This window comes from Vulpes vulpes, chromosome 1 (assembly GCF_048418805.1).
Source record: "Vulpes vulpes isolate BD-2025 chromosome 1, VulVul3, whole genome shotgun sequence".
Taxonomy (NCBI): Eukaryota; Metazoa; Chordata; class Mammalia; order Carnivora; family Canidae; genus Vulpes; species Vulpes vulpes.
In genome coordinates, this window is record NC_132780.1 from 125,241,468 (window position 1) to 125,254,707 (window position 13,240).

Here is a 13,240-nt window from a genome sequence, read left to right on the forward strand (position 1 = left end):
GGGTTGGAATGATTGGAGCGACCCCCTTCTCTGGGTCAGAGGGCAACAGGCAGGGTTCAGGAAGGGGTTCCAGACCGAGCAAGCAAAAGTTGCAGCAGGTCAGACTCACTCAGAGCAACCTTCCAACACCAGGGAGCATTTGCGTGTGGGTGGGGTCCTTAGGTCAGTGTTCTTAGAGTCATGGACACTCACCCCAAAGGAAAACAGGGTTCCTCCATCCAATTCCGCCCCACCCCTCCAGAGGCACCGAGCAGCAGAGGCCGATAATCAATTATGTCACAGTTTCCAAATCAAGACCAAACTCAAAGCCACAGCTCAACAACCAAGAAATGAAAGCAACACTGGAGGTCTCACAGTTTTCAATTTAACTAAGAACGGAAAACTGTCTGAAGTGTTAGTCTGTAACATCAAAAAACTAATACCACTCAACCCCATACATGCCCGAGACCTTGTTTTTAGCGTTTTCACGGTCTTCCTAGGATTTTCCTTTGCTTTCTAAGTCTCATTATTTCTTTCACAAGATCATGCCCTTAAGGATGCGTCCTGAAGTTCAAAGGCGTGCACAGGGTCCTCATCAGAGGGGCTGCTCTTGCACATCTCGCTTTCTAAGCAGAGAGAGAGGGGTGGTGAGGGGAGATCCAATGCTTAGAATAGTCGATTTTTCAGAATCACCGGTGAATTGTTAAGATCTTTGCAGAAACAAGATCTGGGCGGTAAGCAAACTCCATTCCCAGAGCTAAGCGAAGAGCATGGAACAAGGCAGGTTCCCAACACGGTTTCCCCATCCTCTCTCCCTTGTCTCTCAAGAGCTCATAAAAGTCGGATGGTGAAGGGAGAAGTATGAATGATTCATATCCTCATTCCTCAAAGCCAGCAAGTTTCTGAGACGTGGAAAATTCTAGGGGCAACAAACATTTAGAAATTAATTTAAAAAAAATAAATAAAAGAAATTAATTCAAGACGGCAAGCAACTCCAGCTCTGTAACCGTGGCGCCCAGCACAACACTCGGGATGTGGACAATGCTCAGTGTGCTCTTACGGACTGAGAGGAAGTCAGCAACCTACCTAAAACAAAATGGCCTGCAGAGATCAAATCAGAGATCACGGTTTCCGTACCTGTAGCTGCACCGTCATCGGATACTCGCTACGCTCTGGTTTTCCCAAAGAACTTTCTCTAATCACAAGGTGCAAGAAGCTGGCTGACCCCAGAGACCAGTAGCCCAGTGTGCCCGGTCCAGGTGGCTAGTCTGACAGCTGCATTGTTTCTCTTTCAAGTGAACTTGAGAAACGTCTGGATACAGTTGGAATGCTTAGAGAATTCTTTTTTTTTTTTTTAAAGATTTTATTTATTTATTCATGAGAGATGCAGAGAGGCAGAGACACAGGCAGAGGGAGAAGCAGGCTCCATGCAGGGAGCCCGACGTGGGACTCCATCCCGGGTCCCCAGGGTCAGGCCCCGGGCTGAAGGCAGGTGCTAAACCGCTGAGCCACCCGGGCTGCCCCTGCTTAGAGAATTCTTGATCGAGGGGTGCCTGTTGAGAACTTCTGAAACCAAAGTGTTTTGATGCCATCAATGTCTGATGCTTATCTCTGCGGAAGAAAATGCTCCTCCAGGAAGGGGTGCAGTGGGGAGGCCAGGTAGAGACATTTACTCAACACCCCTGATGGAGAGGCAGCATGCAAGGAGCTTTACAGACATTGTTCTTTCTTTCTTTTTTTTTTCTTTTTCAAAGATTTTATTTATTGAGAGAGAGAGAAAGCAGGGGAAGGGCAGAGGGGGAGGAAGAGAATCTCAGGTAGACTCTAATGCGGGGCTCGATCCCACATCCCTGAAACCACGACCCGAGTCAAAACTGGACGTTCAACTGACTGAGCCTCCTAGGCGGCCCCCAGACATTGTTCTATTAGATGCTCACAACAACTCTCTGGGGTATCTGACAGATAAGAAAACCATGTCAGAAACTGAGGGTTACCAGAAGGGAGGTGGGTGGGGGAACGGGTGAAATGGGTGATGGGGATTAAGGAGGGCACTTGTCATGATGAGCACTGCCTACTGCATGGAATCGCTGAATCGCTATACCGTGCGCCGGAAACTACTATTACACTGTATGTTAACTAACTGGAATTTAAATAAAAACTTGAAAAAAGGGGCAGCCTGGGTGGCTCAGCGGTTTAGCACCGCCTTCAGCCCAGGGCCTGATCCTGGAGACCCGGGATCGAGTCCCACATCGGGCTCCCTGCATGGAACCTGCTTCTCCCTCGGCCTGTGTCTCTGCCTCTCTCTCTGTGTGTGTGTGTGTGTCTCTCATGAATAAATAAAAAATCTTAAAAAAAAAAAAACTTGAAAAAAATATCTGTCAGGGAGGGTAAGTCTAGAGTCCAAGGTCACAGAGGTAGAAAGGGGGAGTGGCAGGTTTAGGATCCAGATTTGAACATGCACTGGTAAATGGCCTCTGCAGAAGTGTCTTTACTAATTAGGGATACAGCATTCCTTACGATCCTAATTACTGAAGAATCCTGTAACAAACTCTGTTCTTAGAGCCTCCATATTCCGAGTGCTCTGCGAGGGAACAGGACCCTTGACTTCTGCTGTCACGTGCATAATTAGGATTTGTGTGATAGCAAATAAGGGAAACCAAGATGCAGATATTCCTTTGGGGGAAAAAAAGGCCCTTTCTCCGAAAAATACATATATTTTTGTGTTTTTATATTTCTCAGTAACACCATCAACAAACTGAGCAGATTGATATACATGTAAAAACCTGAAGAGTTTTCTAGGCTCTCCCACCTGAGGCACACCATAGTAGTAATCCGTCTAAGAGGCCACTTTCCAGAAAATTAAATATGTCAAATCTTGGTTCATTCAAAAGGCACTGTCCTTTTTTTCATCGTACACGCCTTGTATTTATGGAGGTTGATTTTTTTTCCCCCTATGATCTGGATTAGCAATCATAAAGAAGCAGGGCACTGAAAAGGAGAAAACTGCTAGCAAAATTGATATTTTAAAGTCCTTCATGTATCTAAACTACCTGGACATAAATAAACAAACAAACAAACAAACAAATAAATAAAAACTACCTGGACAGTCTCTACTGATGGGATATTTCTTTTGTGTATGTGTGTTTTCTGATATTGTTCTTTCTACATTTAAATTCAATTAATACAGGGCAGCCCCGGTGGCACAGTGGTTTTGTGCCGCCTACAGCCCAGGGCGTGATCCTGGGGTCCCAGGATCCAGTCCCACGTCGGGCTCCCTGCATGGACCCTGCTTCTCCCTCTGCCTGTGTCTCTGCCTCTCTGTGTGTGTGTGTCTCTCATCAATAAATAAATAAATAAAATCTTTAAAAAAAAAAAAAAGACAAATGAGGACTATAGACGTATGAAAGACAACAAATTCAAAAATAAATAAATAAATTCAATTAATACACAGATAATGTATCATTGGTTTCAGAGGCAGAGGTCAGTGACTCATCAGGCTTCTATAACACCCAGTGCTCATTACATCACGCGGCCTCCATGCCCATCACCCAGTTACCCCATCTCCCCGCCCACCTCCTCTCCAGCGACCCTCAGGTTGTCTCCCTCTCTGATTTTATCTTGTTTTAATTTTCTCTCTCTTCCCGTATGATCCTCTGTTTTGTTTCTTAAGTTGCACAGATGAGTGAGATCATAGAGTTGTCCTTCTCGGACTTATTTTGCTTAGCATGATATCCTCTAGTTCCATCCACATCCTCGCAAATGGCAAGATTTCAGTTTTTCTGATGGCTGAGGAGTACCCCATTGTGTGTGTGCGTGTGTGTGTCTACACCACATCTTCCTTATCCATTCATCTGTCAACGGACAGCTGGGCTCTTTCCACAGTCTGGCTATTGTGGACATTGCTGCTATGAACAATGGGATGCAGGCACCCGTTCGGATCATTACATCTGTATCTTTGGGGTAAATCCCCAGCAGTGCAATTGCTGGGTCATAGGGTAGCTCTATTTTCAACTTCCTGAGGACCCTCCACACTGTTTTCCAGGGTGGCTGCACCACCTTGCGATCCCACCAGCAGCACGGAAAGGTCCCCCTTTCTCCACATCCTCGCCAACATCTGTCATTCCCTGACCTGTGAGATTTAGCCATTCTGACCGGTGTGAGGTGGCATCTCATTGTGGCAAAAGGCACCTTTCAAAGCCTGTGTTGTGGACTTGCATTCAACACGGTCCTGTAACAAGCCATTTATGAAGTATGCAAATCTCGACGCGGTGGCAGAAAAGTACAACTGAGATCACAGACCCAGGAATGGCCACCAGGATACTTATCCTGAGGGTGAAAATCACATTTCTGATGAAAACAGGATAAATATGGCGAGAAATACTTTTATAAACATAGCTGGGTGACTGTTGCCAAAGGAGGTGTTTCATTTGGCAAGAATCAGGGAGTCTAAAACCAGCCTTAATGTCAGAGGGACTTGTAACTGGAGACGTGTCACAGAGCCTCGTGAAGCCTTCTGGAAGCCATCAGCCCAGACCCAGAGCCTGTGCTTGGAGGCTGGCTCTGGCCGCTGGAAATGATGCCACTACCATCGCTCCCCATTTTTTTTTATGTTTGGGAGAGAACTCCTGATGCCCCTTAACCTCTGATTGCCTGCCACATACTAGAGGATTTATACATCTATACAAAAATCTATATTAAAAAGAAAATGTGGGACACCTGGGTGGCTCAGTGGTTGAGCGCGTCTGCCTTTGGCTCAGGTTGTGATCCCGGAGTCCCGGGGTCCAGTCCCACATCGGGCTCCCTGCACAGAGCCTGCTTCTCCCTCTGCCTGTGTCTCTGCCTCTCTCTCTGTGTCTCTCATGAATAAATAAATAAAATCTTTAAAATAAAATAAAATAAAATAAAATAAAATAAAATAAAATAAAATAAATAAAATAAAATATAAAATAAAATAAAATATAAAATAAAAAGTAAAATAAAATAAAATAAAATAAAATATAAAATATAAAATAAAATAAAATAAAATATAAAATAAAATAAAATAAAATAAAATAAAATGATAAAATAAAAACTGACCAAATAGCCTATTAGAGAAAGTAAACTTTTTGAGAGCTTACTTAGATTCACTTTTAGGATCTTGTGGTCACAAGACCAAAAGGGCTCTGTTCAAAATTCCATATTCTGGGCAGCCCGGGTGGCTCAGCCGTTTAGTGCCACCTTCTGCCCAGGTCATGACCCCGGGGTCCTGGGATCGAGTCCCACATCAGGCTCCCTGCATGGAGCCTGCTTCTCTCTCTGCCTGTGTCTCTGCCTCTCTCTCTCTTTGTGTCTCTCATGAATAAATAAATAAAATCTTTTAAAAAAAATTCCATATCCTGCTTGATTTATGTTTTCCCAATATGTAAAAACCCAAGAAGTAGGCTGACCATTAGCGAGCTATTCACTGTACCCCAGTGCAGTCATCTGAACTACGCAGAGTGCTGGAAGCTTCAGAGTTGAGCGTGGTTTCAACAGCTTACCACAAAGGAGTACCTCAAATCCCAGGAAATGCAGTGTTTGCATATGGTAAGCAACAAAGAACAAAGTTTGAGCAATAATCTTCTATTACACTAAGAGCAATTAAACAGACATGTCCTACTTCTCCTGCTCCAGTGGTCAAGAAGGGATGCTGAGAGATCAAGGCTTCATGAGACCCAGAAGAACAGAAACCCTCACGATGGCTCCGAAAAGCTCCCGTTGCACACACAGGGACAGTCTGCGGTTCTGTTGCTTCTAGAATCCAGAGGGAAACAGAGCTACCCCGAGTGCATACACGTTCCCGTGAGAATGTGCCCCCAAAGTAGTAACTAAAGCTGTTCAACTGAGGATGGACCTTAGTCTGGTTGCTCCTCTACTGACTTTCCTGCTACGTGACACGTTACAAACCGGGACTGTCTCCCATTCCCCCCTGGTCCTCTCTGGGGCCAGGGAGGGCAACGGGACAAGGGGCTCTAAGCCTCTGACTGAGGGACCAGAGAGAAGTGGAAGGAGCTTCTCCAGGACGTGCCCAACTCGGCCGCAGCCCGGCCTGGAGGCTGACCCCAGCACGGGGCCCCTTGCGGGCCAGGCTGCGGGGATGGGGCAGGGGGGGGACCGTGGGAGAGCGCTGAAGTCAGCGGCTCCCCAGCCTCTGAGTCAGCACCTTCCAGACCAGAGGGGCTGTCGGGAAACAGACTTCTCGCCCACAAAACCCCAAACATCACAGCCGTCCAGGAACTCGAAACCCACGGGCACGGTTCCGGAGCGGGAGCCCCAAGCTCACCCCGCGTGCCAAGGCACTGGGGGGCTGGAACCCCCCTCCCGCCCCGTCCCCGCCGCCAGCTTCGGTGCTGGAGACACGCGGCCGGAGGAGCTGCTACGCTCTGTCTTACGTCCTTCCTAAATAATCAAACACAACAGTGACCTCATTCCAGAAACTGTTTTCCCCACGAAGACTTGGAGAGCTTCGCGTTTTGACTAGTTGTCGCTTTTCAAGCGAAGGGGTGGGGTGGGGAGGGTACGTGGGAAGGCGCTGGCAGGAGAGCCAAAGTGTTCCGATCAATGAGGTATTACAGTCACTCAAGCTTAACAGCTGCTTAGGATAGAATATTACCCCAAAGAAGCAAGACACGAAATTGTGCACTTAGAAGAAAGAGTTTGGAAGGCAAGATACTAACCTCTTGAAGTATGATCGACGGAATTATGAACCATTTATTTCACTTCTTTCTACTCTTCCAAACCTCAGGATGATTCTCCAGCTATCTGACCGAGCGCACGGTTTTGGAAGGAACGCGTGTGAACCAGTGCGGGGAGAGTTCCTCCGGGAGCACCAGGTGGTCCACACTCACCCTGGTCACCAAGAAGGGGGCAGTCGGCAAGGACTGACCAGACAACTATCGATCGAATCAGTTTTCCAATTTTCTTTTGTGAACGTGCATGGCTTTTCCAATGGCGGGGGGGGGGGGGGGGGGACACGCCACCCCAGCCATGCTGAGAAGTTAGTGACGTGAAACACCGTGCGTGGGGGAGCCTCCGGGGCGTCGAGAGCCTCCCTGCTCTCTACCCAGGGACCAGTGAGAGTCTCCCAGGACCACAGGGTTGTTCGGATCATACGGAGTACAGGGAGAGAACCCCCCGGGGTGGAAATCTGAAATGCAAGGGTGCCCTGCACCCCTAGGCCCTGTGCTGTATTCAGAGAAATGTTAACATCTGAGGGAGGAGAGGAGGCATCTACCGCGCGCTGGGCCCTGTCTCCTACCAAGTGCCACGTCTAGGTCTTTCTTCTTCAGTTTTCAAAATAACGCAGAAACGAAGGGCGATGAGCCATTTTGAGGCAGGAAACCCAAAAGCACGAGAGGGAGGCCACAGGGCAGCAGGCTGATGAATTAGGAGGACGGACTCTGCACACGTCATCTGACCTGGAAGCCCTTGCTCCCTGGCAATAGGGACACAATATGGTAGGAGCAGCCTTCTGGATAAAGACATAGCAGAGGACTGTTCCTGGCCCCCGAGGAGAAAGGAGAGACAGTTTCATGAGACTATTTGCTAATATGTTTGAAACAAAAAACACTGCTGTAAGCCAGTTATAGACACTGCCAGGCTCCTTGGAGCTTTTATGGGAGACTAGAAGGGCCTGGGAGGCCACTCACCATGCTGGAACCCCTGAGGCAACGCCTGGCAGTTTATGGGGCCGGTGGGGTTTGGGGGGGTGGTAGGGGAAGGAAGGGATGGCCCCTCTTGCACTGGCCAGTGGGGGTGGCATTGACTCAGAAAGGACCAAGGGCTCAGTGAGTCCTGTTATCCCAGGCCGAGCGCTAGGTGCCGTGTGCACGTGCTCTATTGCTCACAGGAGCTCGAAGCCCAAAGTGACACAAGCAGCAGGCGGTGATATGGGATTTAGACTCAGGACTGCCTGACCCTAAGCACTTTTTCTGCTAACTCAGAGCCATCCAGCGAATCCCAATCTATCCTCACTTTGACAGAGAAAAGAGCAGATCCCTGTGGCACGCTCAGCATATCAAAACCTAATTTCTTCCACCTGTGACGTTCCCCGTGACATCCTCCTTCCGTTCCTCTATGACAGTCACATGGCCTGCACTTTCTGGAGCAATCCCAGTTGTGACCATGCTGGCCTCACCGCTCCCGCAGGTATCCTCGTACTTGTCTCCCTGTGTGGTCAGCCCCAGGACTGGCCTCCCCTGCAAACCCACGTCTGGGCCACTCGCAACACTTGCTCCTTCCAAAGAAGGATGGGCATTCCTCTCACAATGACAGGTCATTTATTATTTTTTTTAAAAGATTTTATTTATTTATTCATGACAGACACACAGAGAGAGGCAGAGACATAGGCAGAGGGGAAAGCAGACTCCCTGTGGGGAACTTGATGTGGGACTCGATCCCGGGACCCCAGAATCATGCCCTGAGCCAAAGGCAGATGCTCAACCACTGAGCCACCAAGGCATCCCGACAGGTCATTTATATGCTCTGATTTGCGTCCCATGTTTCTGCTTTATCCTCCCTCCTATACTCAAAGTTCCTTTTCAAATCAGTGCGTCCCAGCTGGAAGCCCACTCTCGAGGGAGGAATCCCAACAACAACAGCATACACAGCCAGAGGAACTACAATCCTGCCTAAGGTTGTTGCACTCCCTGGATTCGCAGGCAGCCCTGGTATTGGATGGAATGAACCCCCTGAGACACGATTTTACTGTATCTCATCAGAATGCAACTCCCAGGATGGGGAACGGCCAAACTGTAATAGAACCAGAATCCATGGAAAGTCTTACGCTTACATGAAAAAACTTTAGTGCTCAAACATGACACCACAGAAGCTTGGCTTGGTTGTAGTTCATTTGAAAAATTAAAAAAAACAAAAAACAAAAAACAAAAACCTTCAGCTTTTGGTAGCAAAGCTAAAAAAAAAAAAAAAAAAAAAACAGCTCAACAGTATCACGTGCTGTTTCACAGACGAGACAAAGGAAAGTGGGCATATTGTTAGGGTGCGTTAATGGAAGTGGAACGCCCAGATCACAGAAACGTTTGGCTGAACTGTGGGCTGGGCCCTCGCTCTCCAGGATGACAAATAACACCCTCGATTCTGAGAAGCACGCTCAACGACGGAGCCCTCTGAGAAGGGGGGTGGGGGGGGGAGACTCGGTGTCTAGCGCAGAAAGAAAAGAGAACAGACCCGAAAAAAAAAAAAAAAAGGAAGAAAAGAGAAACCTTGAGGAATTTTCAGAGGTTTGACAGGCTGTCATATGGAGGAGGGCGTCCAGAATGTGAATCAGCGGGTGGAAACTACTGAGAAACAGTTTTCTGCTCAATCAAAAAGAAACTTCCAAACCGTGTCTGCGGGAGATGCAGAATGATGACCCCCAGAGACAACCCGCAGCCCGATCCCCAGAACCCAGGAGCGATGACGTCAAAGATCTCGAGATGGGGAGACTCTGGGATCACCCTTGTGGGTGCAAGAGAATCACAAGGCTTCTTCTAAGAGCGAGCTAGAATGTCAGAGAGAGAGAGAGAGAGAGAGAGACAGAGAGGGAACAACAAAGCAGAAGTCAGACTCCGAGAGAGGTCTGAGGATGCCACGCTGCTGGCTTTGAAGACGGAAGAAGGGGCTAGGAGCAGCCTTTAGAAGCCGGGACGGGCAAGGGAATGGATTCCCCCCCGCCCCCCCAGAGCTTCCGGAAGGCACGCAGCCCTGCTGACACCTGGATTTTACCCAAATGATATCCACTTCGGACTTCTGACTCTCAGGACAGTAACAGAACACATTTGTGTTGTTTTGAGCCACTAAGTCTACAGCGACTGGTCAAAGCAGCGATAGAAGAACGCGATGTCTAACAAGGGAAGGACCGCTCCCGGCCCCAGGGAGATCCCCGTCCCGGGAGGCAATCAAGAAGAAACTAAGCACCTACCTGTCAGGAATGCTGTGCCAGTAAGTCCTGGAGGACGCACAGCCCACCGCTCTGACTCTGGGGGTCCACAGGCACGTGGCGGGTGCTGGGCCTGCTGCCGTGTCCCACACGCTGGTCCCCCCTCCCAGGCCCGGTGGCAGGCAGGGCTTGCCCTCGCCTTCTCCCGGGGGGGAAGCAGGTGGTCAGACAGGGCGCCCTGCCGAGGGGGGTGCGCCCTAGGGGGGCCCGGGCTGGTGGGGAGCCTACCTGAGCAGAGGACCCCTCGGTTCCTGGCGCAGGAGAAGTTGTCACACTGGCAGAAAGGGCCGTAGATCTTCCCGAACTCGCTCTCGAAGCAGGAGCACTGGTTGCAGCTGCACTCCCCGCGCCCGCTGCACAGCGGCCTGCCCTCGGCTTCGCGGCACAGGTGCTGGCGGCCGCTCTGGCTCTCCCCCTCCTGGCACTCGCACCTGCTGCCCAGGTGGCCGGGCTGGCACTCGCACAGGCCGCACACGTAGGTGCCCTTCCCGCCGCACCGGGCGCTGTCGGGCTCGGGGTCCGCACTGCAGCCGCACCGGCAGCGGTAGGTGACGGCCACCTGCAGGCTGTCCCGGAAGCCCACGGGCCGCAGTGTGAACGCGGCCGCCGCCGGGCCGCCCGGGCAGCCCCGGGCCTCCGCCGCCACCTCGAAGGTCGCCTGCGTGGAGGGAGAGAGCAGACGCTGGGGCGCGGCCGGCCGGGGCCCCCACCAACGCCCCCTCCCCAGCACCCAGGAGCCCGGGTGAGCCACCCTGGGGTGTCCCGGCCCCTGCCCGCAGAGGGCACGCAGCCTGGCCTGAGGTCATGGGGGGGCGCCCCCCTGCATTTCCCCTTCATCCTGAGCCCCCCCTCCCCGCGATGAAAGTCACGCACCCCATAAATCCCTTCTGGCCACGTCCTCTGTGCCAGGCCCCGAGCTGGACATGCCCTGACCTCACGGGCCAGGCGTCCCCAGACCCTGGCACCTGCGCCCCCAACGAGGGACGGGAGGGCCCTGGGTCCCTTCCACAGGGTCTGTCTCCCTGCAGACACACCCAAAGGCTACGCGGCCCCAGTTCTCCCTCAGACTGGTCCTCACAGCTGCATCTCCCAGAAGATGACAAGTCATCACAGACGACACACGCCACGCACACGGACAGACTATTTCTCTTTAAACAAAGCACGTGGGGCAGCCCGGGGGGCTCAGTGGTTTAGCGCCGCCTTCGGCCCAGGGCATGGTCCTGGAGACCCGGGATCGAGTCCCACGTCGGGCTCCCTGCATGGAGCCTGCTCCTCCCTCTGCCTGTGTCTCTGCCTCTCTCTCTGCATCTCTCATGGATAAATAAATAAAATCTCTTTTCTTTTTAAAAAGTCATCTATAACTGGCTTTACTGGCCACTCTTAGGTAACAACGTGTCTTTTTGGAGAACACTGAAAACGTGTTCTTTCTAAAGGTTCTACAGATCCCTATCACTTTGGGGTCTTTACGAACTCTACAAGGCCTCCCCTCAGATTCTGTGACATCCAGGGACACCCCAGGGTGGGGACAGAGGAGACTGAGCAGGAGGGCAGACCCAGCTCTCCCGGCCCTGGGGACAGTCCTGCTTGGCAGCAGGCGTGACTCCAGGGGCCTCAACGACAGACATCCAGGAAGCGGGGTCAGCCAAGGGGCGTCCCAGGAGGTGCTGCTGGACAGGTGCACTGAGGATGATGACCAACAGCCAGAGTCAGAGGACGCCGGAGAGCCCAACCAGCTGCAGATGGTTGGGATGACCCCACCCCCACCCTCCAGGTCTACACAGACGGTAGGAGGAGGCGAAGGGAGAAATGGACAGAAGCAAGCTCAGTGCCAAGTTTCAAGGACCTGAGGTATATCGGTGGGCTCTTGGGTAAGGAAGCAAGATGAGGACCCACCCGGGAACCGAAATCCATCTAATGACAACAAACACGAATAGTTCCTGAGTGTCAGATGCCTCCCTGCGCCAGGCACTGTGCTGGGCATCCCCACCCGGGTCTCGGTCACAGGGCCTAAAATGAGGCCTTCTCACTCACTAGAGGGAAAACACGGCTGGCGGGTGGGGGAGCTTAGCGCTGTGGGGTGGGGCTGGGCTCTCCTTGGCACGTCATCCCCTGGACGTAGGGGATGCAGCAGATGCTCAGTGTCCACATCCGGGTACAGAGGGAGAGGCCGCCCTGCTAACTGGAAGGACCACGAGATGGTGATCCCCAAGGTGGTGACGAGGCGTCTCCAAACCTCCCGGCCGTGGGCTAGAGATGACCCACACCGACAGACAGAAGAGAGGTGGGAAGCCTGTCGGAAGCTACCCACAGAGCTGTCGAGAAAGTGGAGGTGAACATCCGTCCCTCCGGACAGAGCCATGACTTGCGCAGGGCCACGAGCCCCCAAGGCTACAACCGTGCGGGCCTCGTTAAATGGAAAGTTCTGGCCTCCCAAAGGCGTCAGAAGTGGAATAAGCTCCAAAGGGATAACCGAGATCACGAGCCAAAGGGGTTTAATGACTGAAAAGCTGGGAGGAGTGTCTGCGAGCATCGCCTGCCCCCAGGCAAACTTGCGGGCATCAAGGGACAGAGTAACAAGAGCACTAGGCGTCCCCGGTCTTACCGATGTGTCTGTGCTCGCCGGGGAGTAAGTGGAGAAGCCAGGGGAGCCCCCGCGTCGGCACAGGCAGGCAGCTGCGCGGACAGGAAGGCTCACACGCTGCCTGCCTGGCGGGCGCAGTAAGGAGGACTGGGGCCTCCCCAGCCAAGCCCGCGGCCGGCCCGTCCCAGCTGTCGGGCCCACGCAGCCTGGCGTGCGGCCAGCCACCTGATAACCAGACAAGGGCTCCGTCTAGTTCAGCCACTGGGGCTCGCAGGTCCTGCCGGGCACAGGGATGCTATAAAAATTCCTTTAGGAACAACGAGTCCATCCGTTCTGCTAACCCTCCTTGCAGAGTCCATTTCCCGGAGGGACCAGGAAAGAATCCAGAGTCTGTCAAGCAGCTGGAACGAGACTTTTTCCTGATTACTGTGGACTTCACCCGGTACTGAAGGCTCCCCAGTTCCTGGAGACTCTCCATCTCCCACTCCGAGATTCCAGAGGAAGGTCATGGACACAGCAGGCCTCCCTCCCGTCCAGTCTTGTTATTTAAGCCTCATTGGGATGCTCCCAGTTTCCCCACAGGGCTGTTGGCCTGACCCACGCTTTCAAAAGGGCTGCCCAGCCCCCGCCCCAAACCCACCAAACCGGGGGCTGTACCGATGCCAAGTCCACCAGGAGCTCGCTGAAACAAAGCACTGGGCATGGGCATGGGGTACAGAGCCCCA

The 13,240-nt window shown here is 52.0% G+C and overlaps 1 protein-coding gene across 2 annotated transcripts in view; it reads right to left on the reverse strand.

Moving 5' to 3' along the window:
• The window catches only part of ITGB5 (integrin subunit beta 5), a 117,248-nt gene that overhangs the window by 22,263 nt on the left and 81,745 nt on the right, over positions 1-13,240 (reverse strand). For both annotated transcript variants that reach the window (XM_072725445.1, XM_072725450.1), the window contains exon 10: positions 10,163-10,592. In XM_072725445.1, the coding sequence (XP_072581546.1) occupies positions 10,163-10,592 (430 nt within the window). The remainder of the gene's footprint in view (positions 1-10,162; positions 10,593-13,240) is intronic.